The 23,605-nt window shown below is 34.8% G+C and overlaps 1 protein-coding gene across 7 annotated transcripts in view; it reads left to right on the top strand.

Annotated features, from left to right (window-relative positions):
* Kiaa1328 (KIAA1328 ortholog) overlaps window positions 1–23,605 on the top strand; it is a 199,439-nt gene that overhangs the window by 52,567 nt on the left and 123,267 nt on the right. For all 7 annotated transcript variants that reach the window (XM_070029297.1, XM_070029293.1, XM_070029294.1 and 4 more), the window contains exon 6: window positions 5,898–6,025. In XM_070029297.1, the coding sequence (XP_069885398.1) occupies window positions 5,898–6,025 (128 nt within the window). The remainder of the gene's footprint in view (window positions 1–5,897; window positions 6,026–23,605) is intronic.

Genomic DNA, 23,605 nt, shown 5'->3' with positions numbered 1-23,605 from the left:
TTATTTTAGAGGTGATATATAGTGGAGTTACATTTACATACATCAGGTAATAAGTACATTTCCTCTTATACGGTGTCATCTGTTCCCTCATTTTTTCCCATTCCCTCCCTCCCATCTCCATCCACATGTTACACAGTTCACTTTCATCAATGTCCAGTGCATTCCACTGCTCTAATTTTCACCTTTTTTCCTCAGATTCTGTGCCCTCCCCCCACCTTCCTACAGATGTGCACATGAATACTTTGTATATAAAGAATACAGAGTCATCAGAGAAAGAAAACACAAATTAAGAAAAAAAGTTCTTTGTTTCCTTACCTTTGGAGTTTGTTTGGCATATATTCTATTTTATATACATGCTTGGGTATTGCATTTGGTAAATTTTTTTGTGTGTTATTTTGCCTTTTCCCATTTGCTGACTTTTCCAACAAGTAATAGAAGATATGAGAAAAAAACAACACAGGCATCTCATTTATTTGGTACATGATGTCTAGAAATTTTATATATCCTTAATAAAAATAAAATAGGGATGATTGTTGTTATTCTAGCATGTTTGAAAACAGAAATACATTGCAGTTATTTTATTGTTTAAAATATTTTTCTGGTGACTAATGTTGTCTCAACTTCTGTTGTATAAAGATATCTTACATTAGTCCAAAAGGGGATATCATTTCCTTGTCTCAATGTAGACATTGGTAGGTTGATTTAGCTCATATTTTCAAGAAAAATCAACATGAGATAGAAATGAAATGAAAAGTTTCTGCCTCCTAGCAGATTTTCTTTCAAAAAAATCACACACAGAAATAAAAAGGTAGAATAGAAATAATTGACCTCAGTTATTCTATTCATGTTGATTTGAATTTTTAGTAGGTATAATTCACTGTTGTTAATCACATATAGTAAAATGCTAGGCCTTAGGCCTTGTTTGTTTAAATGTTTCCTCTTAGATAATTTACTTAGTACTGGATAGTAACTGTAAAGCAAAGCTAAGTCTTTGATCTTAGTGATACTATAAAACTTTTCTCCTTGAATATTTTGGGATTGTTTGCTACAACATTCTTGAGTGGAGAGTCAGGCAAAAAAATATACCTTTCCAATTTTTAAGTTATTCTGGTAAAGTCTATATAAGTTTAATTATTTTATAAACCTGTGAAGAAAAGTTGTGCATAAAATGCTTTATTCAATCTTTGCAACATTTGCTGAGTTTAGATAATAAAACTGTACATAGAAGTTTCATAATTTTTCCCTGAATTGTGGTTAGTAGTCTCAGTCATTTATAAAGAGGTCAGAAATGATCTCTTTCCATTTTAACTCTTATTTAGAATAATACTTTATTGAATTTTTGCTTAGAATTTTACTTAGAAGTATTAACTGGGTTGTATTTTCATACTGTATTAAAACATGCTTCTAACTATTTTGAGAATACTGTTCCTAAAGGCCATAGCCAATGGTCTGGCAATGTTGAACTAAATCCAGAAATCATATTATAAATGTAGGCTTAAAGTATACTGGTAAAGGTAGAGGATATATATCTATTTGAAAGTAGGAGAAATAAAATTTGATTATTTTTTCCTATGGGCTATTATCCCTTTACAAATTATTAAGCTCTACTAGTAATATTTGCTAATTATTATTTAAGTAGCAGCCAAGTATAAATTATAATTCTCTGAAAACTCAGAATCCAAGTTCCCTTTAAAGAATGAAATGGATTATTTTGCATTTAATTTTATTACCTATATGCCCTTTCAAAATAAAAACAGTTGACTAAAACATGTAAAACAAATTCACAAACATTCTCAAGTTGGACCAAAGGAGTCTGATAAAGTTTTATGCTCTGAAGGATAATGATGTTCTTTAATAATCCCATTGATACATAGAAGGAATCTCATAGACGTACTGCACACTCAGTGTACTGCCTGGAATAGCAGATCAGAATTATTTGGAAGCTAGCACTTTACTGGATCAGAATCTTTTTTTTTTAAGAAGACAGAAGTGATTCTTCTGTAAGTTATATTTTATGAAACACTAGCCTACTGGTTCTAGGAGTTTACTTCACAGCTTATTGGTAGTGCAAATTTTGGGTAAGGTGTTAACTATTCTGTGCTGTAAATTTTATTTGTAAAATAACCATTCCTCATGAGGTTATTTCTTAGCACTTTAAAATACCACATCCACAGACAGAAGTTATACTAAGCTATCTGCCTGCTTTTGGTGCTAAGCATTGTGTGCTAGGTGGCAACAGTATCTGTAAGAAAAAACTGATGAGAAATCTGAAGAGAAATAACAGAATGTTTAGGGATGAAAGTTAAAATACATCAGGAACACATAATAATCCTGGCTACTCAATCTGTAGAAAGTTAAATGAGAGACGTCTTAGTTTACTTTGAAATTTAGAAATACATGGGTTTTTTTTTATTGTGAAAATACTGTACAGAGGGGTTACAATTATATGGGCAAGGTAATGAGTACATTTCTTATCAAGCATTGTTGCCTCTTCCTTTGTTGCAATGGGTCTACCTGTATCCCTATGGTCTTATATACCATATTACATAGTTTAAGTAGATTAATATAGGAATATGAAGAGTGGTATTTAATATCTTAAAATTTGATAGCTCATAGTTGCTCTTAATTTAAAGTCAAGAAAAAAATCTCTTCTTCTAGAATATAGGAAGCAGAATAAGAAAAGCTTCTTGTAAGGAACATTTTAAGTTTGCTCCCTATAGCTTGGATTAGTTACCTCAGAAGTATTCATACAACTTCAATGATAATTTTAAGGGGCTAGAAATCTTAATGTAAGACCATTTTCAATGCTTTCTATTGTCAAAAATTCTTGTTTGAAATGAAAATCTTAAAGTGCTAACCATGTACCTCATCTTGCAAACAAATTTCTATGTGATAAAGGTTTTTTATTCTACAATTCTAGGCTACTTTCTGTAGCTTATAAAACACTGAATTGATTTAAAGCAGCCTTTCCAAATGGGAGAAATGTGTCTACTTTGAAACATGGGTCATTTTAGTAAAAAATAAATATTTAAGTAGGTTAGAAGCAAGGGAATATAGACTTTCAATAGAAAAGCTTTTGTTTGCAAGTGAATACCTGAAAATTTATACTCTTCTAGAATATTATATGAAAAGGAAACCATAAAAAATCAAAATTTGTATCAATCTGGTACGTCGATAACTTCTATGATAGCTTATATGATATGATAGTTTATAGACATTATATGTTTCCATATAAACTTTTAAATAAGTGTCTTTGCATATAAACTTGAGCCATGACCTTTGAGGTCACCATTGTGTATAGTTTAAAAACAACTTAGAATGCTTAATTACTTGAGCAAAAGACAGAATCTAAAACATCACAATTCTAATTATGTTTCTTTTCTGTATGAATTTTATAGCTCTCTAAAAAGCTAGAGACTTAGAAATTACTAAGAGCTGGTTAAATAGTCTGATTAGATATCAGACTTGCATCAGTGGGTGGTAGTCTTACACAAATCACAATGTAACAAAATGATACAAATATGTATGTGGAATTCTTGTGTATGTCTGTTAACCACAGCATCTTGGAATAAGTTTTCCCCGCAGTCCATTTTCCATTTTAGAAATTACTTGCCCGAAGTTAGATCATTACTAACTCCCAGATTTAACATGGAAATCAGGAATAATATACTAACACATAGGTCTGTACATTTAACTTACTCTGTAGTACTACTTTGTACTACTGTTGTGCCTGTTATGTAATATTCCGAGAGAATTTGGTAAATGATTGGCAAAAAGCTTGACCGGTCTTTTTTTTGTATGATAGGTTTTGTTGCCCCAAATATATCTCTTAAGGTACAGATGCTAGTTATTATACCATCACATCATGTTTTGATTAGTCAGTGAGTTTGTCATTTGACTTAATAACGCAAGGATCATGGAACTCTGGGGAGCTCTTGGAAGTATTTCACTTAGTTGGTGTTTAGATTTGGATATTGATTGTATTATTAATTTATATTTATTTATGATGACTTCTATTTTGGGGGAGTTTGCATTTTTATAAATATTCTTAAGTAATGGACAAAACTTCAGTTGTTAAAATCATGACATGGTTTGGTGTACACCTTTCCTGAAGTTTGACCTCCTGTATTGATTGTATTCTTTCCTTTCTTTTGGCCAAGAGTCAGTCAAATATATCTTCTCTTCATTGTACTCTTCTTCTGCCCAGTCAGTAAAGAGGACATTTTACCCACATCTTCCTAACATAAATCTCTCTCCAGAAGGAGAATTGAAGTCTTGTCTTGCTAAGGAAGGAAGAAAAGCAGTATATTCTGAAGTCTGGTAAAATCAAGAAAGACATAAAAAAATGATAATGATAAGATTACCTGTTTTTATATTCTACCACATGGCATGTCTTTAAATGAATTGCCTATAATTTGTCTCAAATGCTGACATTTAACTCATAAGCTGTATAATTGTGCTTGATATTTCCAGAGTAAAATTCATATTCTGTGACCAGGCTAATATGTTCTCCTACTGCAAACATTACTGCCTATGGTAACAGCTAGAGTAAAAAAAAAAGTCATTTTATATACAGAATGGCAGGCAGAGGCTCATGGGGCCACCACAAATCATTCCTGTTTTTTGGAGCTTGCTTTCAAATGCATGGAAATATAAAACCATCCAGGTCTAACATAGATTGACTTTGAAAGCCTGTTAACTTATTTAGGCCACTGTTCATTCTATTGTTAATATTGCTGCTTAAGACATTGAGCAAGCACTTCTAGTTAATAGATTCTCTCAACTAAATAACCTATCCTTTCACTGTGAACCAGTTCCTCTTCCATAAGCCATTTCCAGCTTTCTTTTTGTTAAAGGTTAATAATGAGAATAATAAAGCAATTGATTATTTATGCAGTCAGAATTGGTGGAAGTTATTAGAACAGGAATCCTCCCAGAAGCAGTGATTATGTTATGAAAATGTTAAGGAATACAGAAACCAGTTATCAATTTTGACATTTAAGAAATATCTCCACCCTTAATCATATGATGATCTCTGTTAGAAATATTTAATAGAATAATTGCATTGGACAATAGTTGCTATGTCAATAGCATACATAATTAAAAGCTAAGAGGAAGACTTCAAAATGATCTAAAGGAAAAAGAAACCTTAGAAGGAAATTGACACAATGAAAAGTTAAGAACAGAGCATTCTTTTGGCTAGACATATGTGTGTCCCAAACACCTAATCTCTGAAGTGAGTCTTTCTGATATAGCATTTTCATCTTGAACACTTTTCAAATTTTAGGAGCTACATGAGAAAAGTACCCCAGGGTTTACTGTCATGTTGTCTATTTTAGGCTATAGAGAATGGAGGGAGATAAATGGGCAGAAAATGTCCTGGTCATAGTTGAAAAATATATCAGTGGAAAAATATTGTAATATATTGTAATATAAGCAAGACAAAAATTAAATTTTAAGCCCACTTAGTTAATGTAGTTAACAACTTTGTATAAATTAGGCAAGAATTACTTTTACTACAACAGTGTTATTTCTATAGACTTTAACATTAGTTTTTTTTTTTAAACAGTTTATGGTCATCCTAGTGGCTGTGAAGTGTTTTCTCATTGTGCTTTTGATTTGCATTTTACAATGGCGAATTATGTGTTTCATATTTTCTTGTACTTAATGGTCATCTATGTATCTGCCTTTGATTAGTATATTAAGGGCCCATTTTTAATTGGGTTAATCATCATTTATTGTTGAATTATATGATGACTTTATATATTCTCATTCTCTTATTCTGAAAATTACCTTTTCAATCTCTCATTTTTATCTCTGTTTATTGGAATCTGCAGTTCTAATGTGTGCAGTTTCAATCAATATTTTTCAAGTTTGCCCTTAATTTGCAATCTCACCTCTTCAGCGACAGTATAGAGAATGCCAAGAACTTCTAAGTCTCTATCAGAAATACCTATCAGAACAGCAAGAAAAGCTCAACATGTCTCTCTCAGAACTTGGTGCTGCTAGAATGCAAGAACAACAGGTAAGCCATTTTTATTTTTACCCTTTCTTGTCGTCATGAGATCAGCAAGATGTCAGAAGGTCATTTGCCTTTTAGTTAATTTTCACACAGTATGTAATATTGTTTTAAAATACTTAACTCCACACCACATTAGTTGGTATGTTTTGCCTTCCTTTTTTTTCCCCCTATTCTTTGGACCCAGAAGTCAGCAATGATAACATAAAGTAGGCTGTGGGTCAATGGGAAAACTCTGGTTGTAAGACAGTACAGTAGGAATGGTAAAGAAAATACAGTGATCTGTTCTTTTTTTAAAAAATTGATCTGTTCTTAATGAGAAGATCAAGTGGACTGCTTGTTAAGTCATTACATTGTCTTTTTTTTTAATCTGTTCTTACCTAACTCACATTCTTAATTCATAGAATAAATTTGACTTAGTGACTTATAAAAAGAGGAAATTGGAATGTTTTGCATGTGGTTTTGTATATACATATTAATCACACAAGTCAAATATATGAATATGTGTGTATAAGAGAGAAAAAGAGAGATCACCAAGTTGTATTGCATTATTAAGGGAATGATCTGCCTGTTCTGACGTAAAACTGTTATAAAGACACAGTTCTTGTCCTCTAGCCATTTATACGTGGTCTCTTTTTCTTGTCCATATAACTTTAAATCTTCAAATGAATGAAAATAAGCTTTGCAATTAAGTACTATAGAAAAAATTGTGTAATGTGTCAAAAATATTTTACGTTTGATATCAAAATGTACTAAAAAATTTCTCTCTACCTTGTATTTGCAAATCCTTAAGGAAGATCAGATTAGGGTTTACAAGCCTTCTGAAAAACACATGTTCAATGTAGAGACAGCAGTTTCAGGATTAAGAATTTTGATTAAATGCACTTCTATTCTGAGCCTAAAATTTGCACATAAGGATAAGTTAATAACAACAATACTGGAATGTGGTAAAAGTGAGACTTTTAATGCTATTTTTAAATTTTGTTTTTATGTTTAAGTAGTTGTACAAAGGAGGTGCCATTCAACAAAAATGATCAGTATTATCCCTTTCATCACTCACCCATCTCTAACTCAACCAATATTTTTTGTTGTTATTATTGTTGTTACAATTCTGTCATTTCTCATCTGCTTACTAATTGGAATTTTTCTTGTTTTGAATTTTACTTTATTTTGTGTAAAGGTGATGTATAGGTGGTTACAGTTACATAAGTAGGGTAATGAGTACATTTATTGTTGAACATTTTTATTCCCTCTCTCGCATTGTTTTTAATGTACTGTGAGAAGTTATTTTTTTCTTTCATTCCCCCCTCATTTATCACCTATCATCACTGTTTTTGCTTCTATTACCCTGTGTCTTTTGTATATACCTTCATCTGATTTGGGGAAGGGAAAGGGAATATCAAAATGGTGAACAAAGGACAAGGGATGAACCAATGTAACGGCAATACTTACAAGACACTATGTTGGAAATGAACTTTACAATTTAAGGTTGGGGGAAAGGAAAGTGAGAGAAAAATGAGGGAGGGGATAACAATCTCCCACTAGTTTATAAAATCACAAAAAATTGTTTTCTTAGAAGTGCTAGGGTTTGAACTCAAGGATCTCACTATTGCTAAGCTGACATTCTACCACTTGAGGCACTCCACCAGACCTTTTTGTGTTGTTTATTTTAAAAAGTGTGTTGCTTTATGCTCAGGCAAGCTGGACTCTTTATGCTTCCCTTTGTTACTGGGTAGCCAGGCATGAATCACAATGCCTAGCTGTAAGTTAAGATGCAATCCTATGAACTTTTATGCTTAGACTGGCTTAAACTACAGTCCTCTGATCTTTACCTCCTAAGTAACTAGGATTATAGGCTTCCACTATCTCACCTGGCTAAAGTCATAAAAATGTTAACATATAGCCAAATTATGAATGTTTTATTTGTATTCTAATTTGAAAAGTTGTTTATTGTTGTTGTTCTGGTTTTTTTGAAAACCTGAATAAAATAAAATGACTTCCTAGGAAAGTAGTAGCTAACCTTGATTATTTATATGACTTGGTCCCTTTCACTTGGAAAATAGTTCAAGTATCCCAAGCCTATTGCTGCTATTGTGTGGACTAGAGAAAATTGCAGCATTAAGACCAAATGTATTGACTTAGAGTTAAGCTAAAGATTTCTTGGAGGTTTCACTGGTGATCATTCATGATTAACACTGTTTGTCTTAACTCTGAGGGAAAAAACACACACACACAAAAGACAAATTACAAGTATTAGTATGAACATATTTTTCCAAGTATATGAAGAAAATGATTCCTCAAACAGGTATAACCCCTGTTTTCACTATATTTGATGTCAGTGCCCTGCATCTTGTAAATACTTTTTTCTAATTTGGGGAGGAGAAGGGAAATAAAAAAATGCTGAAATAAGGATACAGGTTGACCCATTGTAACAATGAGATGTACAAGACATTATGTTGAAAACGAACTTTACAAATTGGAGAGGGCGTAGGGGGGAGAATTTGGAGGAGAGGGAAGGGATGGTAGGGGAAAAACAAAGGAGGAGATAACAATGCTCAATTGGAAATGTACTCATTACCTTACTTGTGTAACTGTAACCCCTCTGTACAGTATTTTTTACAAATTACATAAATAAAAGTTAACAGTCACATAAAAAAAAAAAGAGATGCCTGGAATGAGGAAGGTATCTCAAGGATAAAATACATGCCTAGCATGCATGCGGCCTTGGGGTTCATCCCCTAGTAGCAAAATAAAGCAAAGTTATCTTTAAATTTTATTTTGACTTAATAAAGAAAACATTTTAAAACTATGTGTTAGCAAGTGCCATATGGTCAAGAGTTAGAGTATATTTTATAAACAAACTTATGCAGAGTTAAAGGCTATTTTTGTGGGCTCTGGCCATTGGAACCACGAGAAAGAAATTTAACTATTTTTGAAATACCATGTTTAGCACCTTTCTTTATTTGTTATTTGTTGTTATTTTGCAATCATTGTTTTTCTGCCCATCTACCACAACAAGATTTTTTGAAAACATATATGCTGTTGCATTGATGTTTTTGTATATTCTTAGAGCCTAAATATTGACTTAGCAAATGTTTAAATTCTGCATTATTTTGATGGGTAAATTAGAAAGGTAGTTTGAGATTTCCATCATTTAAAAAGATTTTTTTAAATGATCAGTTTTAACTCCAGTCAATGCATATGGCATAATCCCTGTTTTTACTCTTCTGATTTTATTAAAGACTTATTACTACAGAAAAATCTCCAATTTCCCAAGATCTCTTGTCCTCTGTGTTTTGTTTGTTTGTTTTCACAACAAGTCCATATCACTTAATGGTTATGGAATAGTTAAGAAAGTGATGCATACTAAAGATAAATCATAACAGAGTACACATTTAATGTTAATGTTTTCTATCACTCTCATTGGTGTAATTTTATTCAAGGTGTTTTTATAGTGCTTGCAGCTAAATATACTTAGAATTTCTTCATATTCTGTGATTATTGTCATGTGTTCTTTTGGTTAAAAATTTTGTTTATTTTGCCAATATATAGTCATGTAGTAAAGCTCCCTATCATTTTATTATAATTTTATGCTTATTAATATGTACTCATGGTCATGTGGTAAAACCCTTTGTAATCTTATTCAATCTAATTATATGCATATAATATATGTCTATATATTATATCTCTTTGTGTATATGTGCTGGTACTAGAGCTTAAATTCTGTTGCTGGGTATTGTCCCTGAACTTTTTGATCAAAGCTTATGCTTTATCACTTGAGCCACTGCTCTACTTCTGGCTTTTTGGTGGTTAAATTGAGATAAGAGTCAGGTGGACTTTTCTGCCAGGGTTAGCTTTGAGCTGCAATTCTGAGATCTCAGCCTCTTGAGTAGCTAGGATTACAGGCTTGAGCCACTGGTACCTGGTATGTATATGTTAAGTACATCTAATACTAAGCTCACTTTAAATTTCACTAGTACTTTGCTATATAACGAGCTCAGATTTTATGAACAGTCTGAGAAGCATCTCCATCTTTACAATTTACAAAGAAACCAAATTTAATATTCTTTGTACCACTAAACTCCATATAACATGAAAAATCTCTAAATAGAAACCAGAATAGGATTAATTACTGATTCTGCCTAGAAATAATGGAGGATAGTGGCAGTGGGATGAAATGTTCAAAAAACTGAAGGCAGTCAAGCAAAATTATTATTCAAACATGGAGGTGATATAAAGACATTCTCAAATAAGTAAAAATTGAGAAGATTTAGTTTCTATGTACCTGCTTTACAGTAAATATTAATAGAAGTCTGTGCAGATGAAAGGAAATAATATAAAGCAGTAATACAAGATCACACATAGAAATAAAGAGCACCAATGGAAGGTAGTTATGTAGTTTTCTTAAATAATTTTAAAAACAATTTTAAAATTATACTGGTGAGTTTATAGGATATAAAGATTGTGTGTATACATTTGTATGTGTTCGTACAAAGAGAGGAAAGAAGAGAGCATATCTAGTCTATGATCTTGGAATTAGGTTAGTATAAAGGAAGTAAATCTGTTTTTATTCACAAATAATGTGATCCTATATGTAAGAAAACCTAAAGAATACACGCATACAGTAATACTAATAGAAGAGTTTATAGGTTATAAGATCTAAATGAGAAAATCAATTTTATTTGTTTATACCAATGAACAATTTAAATGGGTGTACTTAATAAAAGAAATATGAAATTGTATGGTGAAAACTACAAAACATTGCCAAAAGATATCTTAAGAAAATCTAGATTAATAAAAATGGGTTTTAAATTCATAGATTATGATTTAAATGTTATTAAAATGATGACTTTTTCAGGGGCTTAGAAGGTGGCTCAGTGGTAGAGTACTTGCCTTGCATGCATGAGGCCCTCGGTTCCATTCCTCAGCACCACATAAGCAGAAAAGGCTGGAAGTGGCTCAAGTGGTAGAGCGCTAGCCTTGAGCTGAAGAGCTGAGGGACAGCACCCAGGACCAGAGTTCAGGCCCCACTACTGACAAATAAAAAAGGTGACTCTTTCAAAATTGATCATTTCAATACTATGTATGACTATATATATATTTTTTATCTATATGGTCTTATAGTCATATGCATATATTTTTGGCAGTCATTGGTTAGAGTAAATCTCAGCCTATAATTCTTAACTTTATTTTTTATTTGTAGTATAAAGTGTTAAATGTTGAATAATTTCTTAGATTATCTTGAGTGACAGGTAACTTTTTATATAACAGATATTACCATCAGTCATAATTTCAGTGGGTGGGCCCCAGGAATATGGTAAAGATAACACTTCAACACATTATCCTGATGTACACTATAGGCGAGAACTATTTGTTTCACTTAGCCTCCTTATTAGCAGAAGTGGAAGCTTAGGCACTGGAGCTCACATAGCTGATTACTAGCAGAACATAGGTTGACGCTTAGCATCCTGTATCTTAATGTTTGATTGTTGAAAAAGCTCTTTATTTCTGCTTTGTATATATTTTCCATTACAGTGCCTTTCCTGCCTGATTCTGCTTATTTTAGCTTCTATGTCTTCTTCTTTAAAACAAAACAAAACTTTAAATAAAAATAATTTTGTTTCTATTCCTGAGCCTAATACCAATAAGTCTACTTCTGTTAGTATTCTGCTGTGTTCATATTAAAAATCAGTTACCGTTTTGCCACCTACTTGCAGTTTCAGAACTTGGTATATTTTGCTTTACAGTGTTTAGTCCCTGAATGTTTCTACCTTTTTATATTCCTTTCCTACCATTATTTCACTGTCAAACCCATCAACTATATCAAAGTTCTCATTTCATTTTTAAATTTTTAAGCAGAAAAAGCACAACAGTTTAAGAGCAAAGAATTACTTTAGTGCAATTTTAAGGTAAAATTAATTGCTCTGAAAATTACATTATGTTGAAAATATTTCCTTGATGTTTTCTTACTCCATCCTGTAGACAAGTTAACCTTCCTCTACATTTTCAGAGGATTAGAAATGAAAACTTTCAGCTAAATGCACTTTTTCTTTTTCTCTTCTGGGATCTAAAACAGTTCTCCTAAAGCTAGGCACCAATTCTAGCTACTGAGGAGGCTGAGGTCTGAGGATTGCAGTTCGAAACCAGCCCAGGCAAAAAAGTTCCCATGAGACTCTTATCTCCAATAAAACTACTCAAAAAAGCCAGAAGTAGTGCTGTGGCTCAAGTGGTAGAGTACTAACCTTAAGCACAAAGAAAAGAGGTCCGGGGACAAGGCCAGAGTCTGAGTTTAAGCCCAAAATGGGTAGATAGGTAGATAGATAGATAGATAGATAGATAGATAGATAGATAGATAGATAGATAGATAGATAGATAGATAGATAGATAGAGTCTTCCTATTAATATAAGTGGTTTTCAGTAAAATTAATTTTGCTTCTACTGGGAAAAACACTTTATTGGGGATATAATTGATTATTGTGATCATAATAAAAAGTGATTTTTGTTACTTCTCTGTGCCATTTGTTTTACAAATATTATCTTGTATTGTCTAAATGCCAAACTAGATATTGTTGTTTCCTTCAACATGAAATATGAAGTAATTTGCCAGTGTTATATTGTTAGTGTTAGGAACACTATTCAAAGCTTTGTCTGACTCTAAATCTGTCTCTTTCTACTTTTTAAGTTTGAAGTGATAGTTTGTATTTACAATATTACAATAATATATCACTACTGTTTTAAGCTCCTTATGTATATTGACATGTAATTCTTACCTTAATATTACAAAGTAGGTACCATTATTATTCTCTTATGAAGGTCAGAGAAATTGAATAACTTATTCAAAGTCAGTTGTAATGAATGGGGCTAGGATTCTAACACAATTATCTGATTGTTACTGGGGTAGATGGGATGTTTCTACTTGTTTTAATTGATTACATACTGAGTCTTTTTAAAGGACTGTAAACTTTACAAGCACTAAATAAAAAATTAGGCTTTGAGCTGGGAATGTGGCTTAGTGGTAGAGTTCTTGCTTAGCATGTATGAAATCCCGGGTTCATTTCCTCAGTACCACATAAACAGAAAAAAGCTAGAAGTGGTACTGTGGCTAAAGTGGTAGCACGCTAGACTGGCATTAAAAAATAGTTTTTTATTAAAATAATTTATTTGATTTTTTAACTTTAAAAATACTTGTAAAACAGTATATTTGGCAGTGAGAAATTTGGATTTATTTTTGGTATTGGGGAATCAAACCAAGGACCTTGACTGCTAATACATCTAGCTATAAGACTAGGATTTTTGGGGTTTTTTCCCAGTACTCGTGTGTGTGTGTGTGTGTGTGTGTGTGTGTGTGTGTGTGTGTGTGTGTGTGTGTGTGTGTGTGTGTGTGTGTGTGTGTGTGTGTGTGTGTGTGTGTGTGTGTGTGTGTGTGTGTGATTTTTAGAATAAGCTCTAATATGAAAAATAAACATCACAGCTTAAGGGTTTTGATTAGTTTACACAGCTTTGCCCAGAAAAATGAATATATAAGATGCTGAGGAAGAATGGAGAGTGTTCTGTGTCTCTGTATTAGAGTTCCAGCATGTTAATATTTGTACTTACCTACCAGACAGAGAAAAACTAAAGAATATTCTCTGAAAATTTCTTTATTTTGCTGTATTTTTAATACTGTTTCAAATTCTGAGAAATAATCCTATGTATTTAATCCAGAAAGCAGATGATAGCATGATTATCATGACAAGTTTTTAGGACATTTCTTATATCTTTAGTTAAACATTTGGACTGTTGGAAACTGCCTGTAATATGACACCCATATTAAATTTGGCTTGTTTGGGTATGTGACTCCATAAGAAATGGAAGGAAGCCACACTGAGGAGTCAGTTTGATGTGTTGTATTTTGTTTTTATCTCCTTGCTTCTACTAAGTTTATTTTCTTTCTTTCCTAAAAAGTTACATAAAACAAACAAACAAAAAAAAATACTTTCAGAAAGTATTTTGTACTCTCACTGTCTAGTGATTTTGACCCATTGGCAGTCTGATTTATTAGTTCAAACATTTAGTTACAATGTGAATCATTTTCTTTCATTTTGATCATTGTTTTAACATTTATGATCAGTAAGAAATTACTTACTTTTTTCCTCCTTCCTTCCCCCCTCTATCCTTTTCAAGATTTTGTGATTTGGTTTCTATAGCTTTCATTGAGAGTACACAATGAATAAAAATTAGTGATTGCCTCCAAAAGGGTATGTTTAAAACTAGTTTTTAGTTTGAAGTAAGTTCAATAAAATACTATTTTTTTCCATTTTTTTAAGTTTTTAAAAATTGAAATACTCTGCAAATGTTCTTTCCATTTTGTGAAATTGTAATCTTGATTTTTTGTGGCAAAACAGTTTAAATAAAACTGTTGTTGTCCATTTTCTCTCCACAAGCAATAACCCAACACTGTAGAACACTGTGTGCTGCTGATAGGCTTTGGTCAGAAAGCACTGGCAGATATGGAGCTTCATCTAGAATCAGCTGAGACCTCACTGCCTTGGACCCAGATCTTCCACTTAAAGACAGTAATTACATTTGAATTCTTTGTACTTACTGCTTTATGATACCATGTCTGGAAGTAAGGTCACATTGAATTGAGCTGTAAAGATTCATTAAATCCCTTTAGCCCAGAAAAAAAAAAAAACAAAAAAAAACTGTTGTTGTCAATCAAGCATATCAAAACATGACAGTGCCTACCACAAAATGAGTACTTGATGTTACGTATATGTTTTTTTTTTTAAATTTAATTTTATTTTATTTGAGAACATACTGTACAGAGGGGTTACAATTACATGGGCAGGATAATGCATACATTTCTTACCAAACATTGCAGCCTCCTCCTTTGTTTACACTTCACCTCCCTTCCCAGCCTCCCCCCTCCCCCCCACCCAATCATACCCCCCTCCCCCCCCACACCGACATTGTAAAGCTGGTTTTGACATGACATTTTGTACTTCTCATTGTTGCAACAGGTCCACCTGAATCCTTAAACGACTTGTTTTTCCCCATCTCCTCCACATGTTATACTGACATCAAATATAGTGAAAGCGGGGGTTACACTGTGGGGGAGGAACATACAAAGCAACAAAGAAATAATCTTATAAATGCATTAGAAACACATGCATGAAAGAAACGAAAACATTAAAATACATATTTAAGGGTTCGTTTTCCTAACATCACATTATCTGACCTTTTCCGCTTGACTCATACCTATACTAGATATTGCAAATAAGGGAAACCATGGGACCTATGTTTCTTTGGGCCTGGCTTACTTCACTTAATATAATTTTTTCCAAGCCTTTCCATTTCCTAACAAATGGGGAAATGTCATTCTTTCTGATGGAGGCATAGAATTCCATTGTGTATATATACCACATTTTCTTGATCCATTCATCTACTGAGGGGCATCTGGGTTGGTTCCATATCTTAGGTATGGTAAATAATGCTGCAATAAACATAGTTGTGCTGGTAGCTTTAGTGTGGTCTTGTTTGTAAACATTTGGGTAAATGCCCAAAAGTGGGATTGCTGGATCATAGGGAAGATCTATGTGAAGTCTTTTGAGGAACCTCCATACTGCTTTCCAAAGTGGTTGAACAAGTTTACATTCCCACCAACAATGAAGTAAGGTTCCTTTCTGTCCACATCCCCTCCAGCATCTGTTGTTGTTAGAGTTCTTGATTTTTGCTGTTCTAACTGGAGTGAGGTGAAATCTCAATGTTGTTTTGATTTGCATTTCTTTTATATAGCTAGGGATGTTGAACATTTCTTCATGTGTCTATTGGCCATCCTTCTTTCTTCTTCAGAGAAGCTTCTCTTTAAGTCTTTCGCCCACTTATTTATTGGGCAGTTGTTTCTTTGAGGATTTGTTGTTGGGTGGTTTAATTTTTTGAGTTCCAAGTATATTTTAGATATGAGACCCTTGTCTGTTGTATGGCTAGTAAAGATCTTCTCCCAATCGGTGGGCTTTCTATTGATCTTGCTAGCTATGTCATTTGCCCTGCAGAAGCTCTGCAACCTTATGCAATCCCATTTGTCCAACCTTTCTTTGATTTGTTGTGTTTCCGGGTCTCTATTCAGAAAATTTCGGCCTGAGCCAAGGAGACCTAGGGTTTCTCCTATTCCATCCTGTAATGTTTTCAGTGTCTGCTTTGAGTTCAAGGTCTTTGATCCATTTGGAGTTGATTCTGGTGCAGGGTGATATATAAGGATCTAGCTTTAGTTTTCTACATGTAGTTAACCAATTTTGCCAGCACCATTTACTGAAGAGGCTGTCTGTCTTCCATTCTGTTGTTTTAGCTTCCTTATCGAAGATTAGATGGCTATAGGTCTGTAGGTTCATTTCTGGGTTTTCAATTCTATTCCATTGGTCCTGAGGTCTGTTCTTATGCCAATACCAAGCTGTTTTGATTACTATGGCTTTATAGTAGAGTTTGAAATTTGGTATTGATATTCCTCCAGGAGTGTTCTTTCCGTTGAGGAGCGTTTTTGCTATTCGGGGTTTTTTATTGTTCCATATGAATTTTTGGATTGCCTCTTCTATTTCCTTGAAGAATGAGGGTGGAATTTTGATAGGTATCGCGTTGAATTTGTAGATAGCCTTGGGAAGTATTGCCATTTTCACGATGTTAATCTTGCCAATCCAGGAGCATGGGAGGTTTTGCCATTTTTTAAGTTCTGTGTTGATTTCCTTTTTCAAGATTTTATAGTTTTCATCGTAGAGGTCCTTCACTTCTTTAGTTAAGTTAATTCCTAGGTATTTTATTTTTTGTGGGGCTATTACAAATGGAGTTGCTTTCCTAATTTCAGCCACACTTTTCTCATTGTTGGCATACAGAAAAGCCATTGATTTTTGGGGGTTAATTTTATAACCTGCTACTTTGCCAAAGTTTTGAATCAGCTTGAGTAATTTGGGAGTGGAGTCTATGGGATTCTTTAAATACAAGATCATGTCATCTGCAAAGAGGGAGAGTTTTATTTCTTCTTTCCCTATTTGGATCCCCTTTATGTCTGCATCTTGTCTTATTGCTGTAGCTAGGCATTCTAATACTAGATTGAAGAGAAGTGGAGAGAGTGGGCATCCTTGTCTTGTTCCTGAGTTAAGAGGAAATGGCTTTAGTTTTTCACCATTGAGTATAATGCTGGCTGTAGGTTTGTCATATACAGCCTTTATTGTATTGAGGAATGTTCCATGGATTCCTAATTTTTCCAAAACCTTCATCATAAAGGGGTGTTGGATCTTGTCGAATGCTTTTTCTGCGTCTATTGAGATAACCATGTGGTTCTTGTTCTTGCTCCTGTTGATGTGATGAATAATATTAATTGATTTGCGTGTATTGAACCAGGTTTGCATCCCTGAAATGAATCCTGTTTGATCATGGTGTATGATTTTTTGGATGAATTGTTGAAGTCGGTTGGCCAAAATTTTGTTGAGAAGTTTTGCATCAATGTTCATCAAAGAAATGGGTCTATAGTTCTCTTTCTTTGATGAGTCCCTGCCTGGTTTTGGGATGAGGGTTATGGTGGCTTCATAGAATGTGTTCGGTAGTGAGCTTTCTCTTTCAATTTCATTGAAGATTTGGAGGAGAATTGGTGTGAGCTCTGCTTTGAAGGCCTTGTAAAATTCCGCTGTAAAACCATCTGTTCCTGGACTTTTCTTAGCTGGGAGGTCTCTTATTGCTGTTTCTATTTCAATGCTTGATATGGGCCTGTTAAGATAGTTTAACTCATCTTGGTTTAGTTTTGGCATGTCAATATTTGCTAGGAAGAGGTCCATTTCTGCCAAGTTGTCAAACTTATTAGCATAAAGTTTTGAGAAGTATTCCCTTATAATGTTCTGAATCTTGGTTGTTTCCGTGGTGATGTTTCCATTCTCATCTCTGAGTTTATTAATTTGGGTGTGTTCTCTTCTTTTTCTGATTTGCTAAGGGTCTGTCAATTTTGTTAAGTTTGTTAAGTTTTTTCTGATTTGCTAAGGGTCTGTCAATTTTGTTAAGTTTGTTAAGTTTTTCAAAGAACCAACTCTTTGTTTTGTTGATTCTTTCTATAGTTTTTTTGGATTCTAATTCATTTAATTCTGATTTAATTTTGATTATTTGTTTCCGTCTACTGGATTGGGGTTTATCTTGCTGCTCTTTTTCAAGGAGGTTTAGATGTGTCATTAAATTGCTAGTTTCCAATCTCTCCAATTTGTTGATGTAGGAGCTCAGAGCTATAAACTTGCCTCTGAGTACTGCCTTTGCTGTGTCCCAGAGGAGCTGGTAATTTGTGTGTTCATTTTTGTTGAATAGCATGAACATTTGAATTTCCTTTCTAATCTCTTCCATGACCCACTCATGATTCAGCAGTGTGTTGTTCAGCCTCCATGTGATACCGGACTTTCTTTGGTGGCTTTTGGTGTTGAGTTCTAATTTTATTCCCTTGTGGTCAGAGAGAATGCAAGGTATAACTTCAGTGTTTCTGAATTTAGACAAGTTTGCTTTGTGGCCTAAAATGTGGTCTATTTTAGAAAACGTTCCATGTGCTGCTGAGAAGAACGTGTATTCTGATGCTGCTGGGTGAAATGTTCGGTAAATGTCTGTTAAGTCTAGTTGATCTATGCAGCTGTTTAGATCTGCGGTTTCTCTGTTGAGTTTTTGCCGAGTTGATCTATCTAGTGGGGAGAGTGGTGTGTTAAAATCCCCAACAATTAATGTCTTTGGATCTATATGGGATTTGAGGGAAAGTAGTGTTTCTTTGATAAATTTGGGTGCTCCATTGTTTGGCGAATAGATATTTAGAATTGTAATATCCTCCTGAAGGAGAGATCCTTTAATTAGTATGTAGCGACCTTTTTTATCTCTTCTCACGAATTTTAATTTGAAGTCTATTTTATCTGATATTAGGATTGCAACTCCCGCCTGTTTATGAGGGCCGTTTGCTTGGTAGATTTTGTTCCAGCCTTTAACATTGAAAATGTGTTTGTTTTTGCGGGCAAGATGTGACTCCTGCAGGCAGCAGATAGAAGGGTCTTGTTTTTTAATCCAACTAGACAGTCTATGTCGCTTAATTGGAGAGTTCAGTCCGTTAACATTAAGAGATAGGACTGAGAGGTATTTGGGAGTTCATGCCATGTTATCCACCTTCTTGGGGGCTGCGAAAACTGGGTTCTTCCTATGGTTCTTGGATTCTCAATTTGGGTGCAGTTTGTTGGCCTTTATTGTGGTCTTGTTGGTTTTCTATGTGTAGGACATCTTTAAGAATCTTTTGTAGGGCTGGTTTGGTGGAGATGGATTGTTTCAATTTTTTTTTTTTGCTGTGGAAGGTTTTTATTTGGCCTTCAGTTATGAAGGAGAGTTTAGCTGGGTACAGTATTCTTGGTTGATAGTTGTTTGTTTTTAGGGCATGGCATACATCATTCCAGGCTCTTCTTGCTTTGATTGTCTCTGCTGAGAAATCTGAGGTGATTCTAATTGGTTTCCCTTTATAGGTGATTACCCTTTTCTCCCTGACAGCTTTAAGGATCTTTTCCTTGTTCTGAGTTGATTCTGTGTGGATTATAATGTGACAGTGGGATGTCCTATTCTGGTCTGGTCTATTTGGGGTTCTAAAGGCTTCTTGTATCTGAATAGGCCTATCTTTTTGCATGTTTGGGAAGTTCTCTGCTAGGATCCTGTTAAACGAATTTCCTAGACCATTAACTTCTGTTTCTAGGTGCTCCTCTACACCCATTATCCTTAAGTTAGGCCTTCTGATGGTGTCTTCCAGGTGTTGAATAGATCTATCATATTTCTTGGACTTGTCTTGAATGGTTGTATGTTCTTTCTCTATGATATCTAGGCTGTCTTCAATCCCTGAGATTCGATCTTCTGCATGGTCTAACCTGCTGTCAAGACTCTCTACTTTGTTTTTTATCTCTTTTCCTTCTAATTGGTCAGTTTTGATGGCTTCAAGTTCTTTGTTGAAGCTCTGCTTTAGATCTTGTATGAATCTCTTTACTTCCTTAATTTGGTGTTCAGTGTTTGTCTTCAAATCACTTAGTTGATTGGATATGGTTTCTTTGGACTCACATTCCTTCTGTTGGGTTCCATTCAGCTTTCCCTTTGTGGTCTCCCTGACTTCCTTCAGCTCTTTGTTAATGGATTCTATGGATGCCTTTAGTGATCTTTGTATGTTCTCTACCTGGTCTCTCAATTCCTGTATTACTCTTTGATTAGCTTCCTCGTGTTCGTGGGATTCCTGCAGTTCTCTTTGAGTGTTCTCAGCCTGCTCATGCCCTTCCTCCCTTTCTCTTTGAGTATTCTCAAGTTGTTCACGCAAATCCTGTATTAGTTTTTGAGTAGCTTCCTCACGCTTATGATATTCCTGTATAACTTCTGGGATGCCTCCTCTCTCTCCCTATCACACTCATACAGAGTCCTTTGTACATTGTCAAACTTCTCATTTATCATGTTTGCTACTAGTTTTTGTAGAGCTATTTGGGAGCTCTCCTCTGGATTATTCATTATCTGTTCTAATCCCTGATTATCAAGATTGGGAATTGAGATACCCGAATTTGCCATTTTTCTTGAGTTTTTCCGGCTTACTCTGCCCTTTTGAGATGAGGATAGCACCAGTTTTGTGCTAGAACACTATCTTAAGGCAACCATCAACCAAAGTTTGCATTTGTACAGTCAATAGTCTACAGACACAATCTAGTTCAACAGATACATCTATTCAACATCAAACAACTATATGTTAAAGGACTTCGAACCGCAGAAAAGAATTTGGAAAACCAGAAATTATTAGGATTAGGGAGAGATGTGGGTAAAAAAATAGGAATAGATTGGTGTGGGGAGGCACAGGGAGAGTTAACTATGTCCTAGTCACAATGCAGGAAATGGGTTGGGTAGGATGCAAGTAAAGAGGGAGAGAAAAAGAAGAGAGGGAGAGGGGAATGAAAAGAGACCAGAGAAAAAAAAATAGAAACGTAAAGATTAATGTTATTATAGAGATTAAAAGACCGTCTATTTAGAGAGGAATGTGAATATGTTGAGAGAAAGGGAGGGACATAGAGGAGATGTGAAAAACTTTAAGGATGGAAAGGGAGAAGAAAAGATCAGAAGTTCAGTATACCTAGACAAAAAACAAAAAGATAATTAAGAAAGAAAGAAAAAGAGAAAGAAGACAAGAAAAGAAAGGAAAACGCTCATTCACATATTCCTAAAATAAAAATTATAAGAGGAGAAAAAGAAAGAAAATGTTACTGGAAAACAATTGTTTTTTCAGAAGAGGCAAAAATTAAAGATTAATAAAAGTATTAGAAGAGAAAAAAATTTTTTATATATATAAGGTAACAAAAAACAAAAAATAAACAAAAAAAAGAAAAGAAGAAGAAGAAAAAAAAAGTCTTTTGATTTTTTTTGGGGGGGGAGGGGTGGGAAGAATCCTGTATCTCCCTTTTGTCTGTAACCAGTCTCTTGTTGGAGTCTCTGGTCAGCTTGAGGTCCTGTGGCTTGATTGGTTTCTTAAGTCAGTTTGTTGGAAGAGGCAGAAAAATGCTCTGCTTTACCCAAGATTTTGAGATCCCCCTCCCAGGTTAGTTTTCTGGGAGGGTGATCTGCTTTGAGAATCACAAAAGAGGGGGATGTGGTGATGAGGCTAGGTTCTGGGTAGAGTTGAGGCCTTTCAACAAACAGTAGCTTTTCCCTGGGGCTATTTTGTGATAAAGCTCACAGTGCCCAGCCTGGAGCCATTCTCAGGGTTTCTGTTTTTCAATTGATTGTGGTGGCTGCTAGAGGGAGGGGCAGCCTCTGGCTCTGGTTACCCAGTGAGGCAAGCCACTCCAATGGCTGGCGCCTGAGCTGGGTGACTTTTCCCTGGATGGAGCTGAGTCTGGCAGGTCACTTCGCCATTAAGTTCTTGTGACCTGCTAAATGACTCGTTTTATTCCAAGGCCTGAGCTGGAGCTAGCAGCTCCTCCGAGCTTTGTCGGTATCCAAGATGGAGATAACCGGTGCTGGGGGGGAGGGGTGGCCTTCCCTCCTCTTCTCCCTTAGAAGGAGTGAGGATGTCGGGCTTGTACTCACGCCGAGTCTTGGATCCTGGGTCGTCTCTGGTCTGCAAACTGCAGGATGAAGATGTCCACTCCTTGTCGGTTCTTGTTGGTGTTGAGTAGAATCCGCTCGTCCGCTGCGTCTGGCTCCTTCGTCCCGGACTCTCTGTGTCTCCGGTATGACCCCGCGGCGGTGGTCGCCGCCGCGACCCTGCCGCAGCAGGGGCAGCTGCTGGCAGGCGCTCAGATGTGTCTTTTTGCCTTGGCTTCCCCTCTCTTGTCTAACTCTCTGTCCTGTGATGGCACACTTGGTGTGATTCTCTGGCTTAGGACTGTTCACTGGAACTCTAAAACTGCTTTCTATGCGAGAGCTTGTTCAGATTCCAGCTTCTCCTCCGCCATCTTCCCGGAACTCCGTATATGGTTTTTTTTTGCTAGTAACAAAATTTAGGAGATTAATGACTGAGCAATAGTAGAGTCAGGCCTTATATGTTCTTATATGTTCTTATATGTTACTTATTTTATTTGCTAAAGCTTTTTCTCTTTTTTTGGTCATGAGGCTTGAACTCTGGGCCTGGGTGCGTGCTATCTCTGAGTTCTTCAGCTCAAGGCAAGTGCTCTACCACTTGAGCCACAGTGCAATTGCCAGTTTTCTGGTGGTTAATTGGAGATAAGAGTTTCATGGACTTTCCTGTCTGGGCTGGCTTTGAATCACAATCCTTAGGTCTCAGCCTCCTGAGTAGCTAAGATTACAGTACAGGTGTGAGCCACCAGCACCCAGCTTAGGAAATATTTTTCATTATTCTATGAATTTATTATCATAATTTGGAAGATTTGTATATTGTTATTAATAGTTGCCTTTAAAAGCCATACCTTATATCTCTTCCAAATATTCATTTATTTTTATTTTATTGTAAAGATGCTGTACAGAGGGGTTACAGTTACATGAGTAACATTGTTACCCCCTCCTTTGTTCTCCCACTATAGGGATTTTTTTTTAAATAACACCAATTCTCTTCCTATATTAAACTCTCCTTTCTACTTCTGTGTATTAAGTTGCATCTCAAATGTCATTTAATCCTAAAGAAAGGACAAATTATAGTCTTGAACAACCAGGACAGAAAACTGCTATTATTTACTGGCATAAAAGATACGTGATTATATAATATAAGATATAAGGTGATTGTACAGTTGACACCTGTATTAGCTACACTATAACAAAACACCTGTGATAATTAATGTTTCCACAGTCCCCTTCAAGGGCATGTCCCCAGAGACCCAAGATTGGAAAAAAAATAAATGAACAGAGCCTTAATCATCTTTGGTGTAATATCAAAAGTTTTTAATATTTTTTGTAATTGGACTCTCAGAGAAGAAGAATGAACATATAAAGAACAGGAAAGTAACACTAATTTGCAAGCGAACAGACAACCTCTACAAAGTAGCTTCTTGAACAGTCCTTTATAAGACACAAATGATGGTTAAATTTCTTTTTTAAAACCTTCATAAGGATATACTTAAGAATGTCTGAGCCGGGCGCTGGTGG

This window comes from Dipodomys merriami, unplaced genomic scaffold (genome assembly GCF_024711535.1).
Source record: "Dipodomys merriami isolate MVZ:Mamm:240054 unplaced genomic scaffold, mDipMer1.0.p SCAF_2, whole genome shotgun sequence".
NCBI lineage: Eukaryota > Metazoa > Chordata > Mammalia > Rodentia > Heteromyidae > Dipodomys > Dipodomys merriami.
The sequence above is the reverse complement of the archived record's forward strand: the minus strand, read 5'-3'. Positions and strand labels throughout refer to the sequence as shown.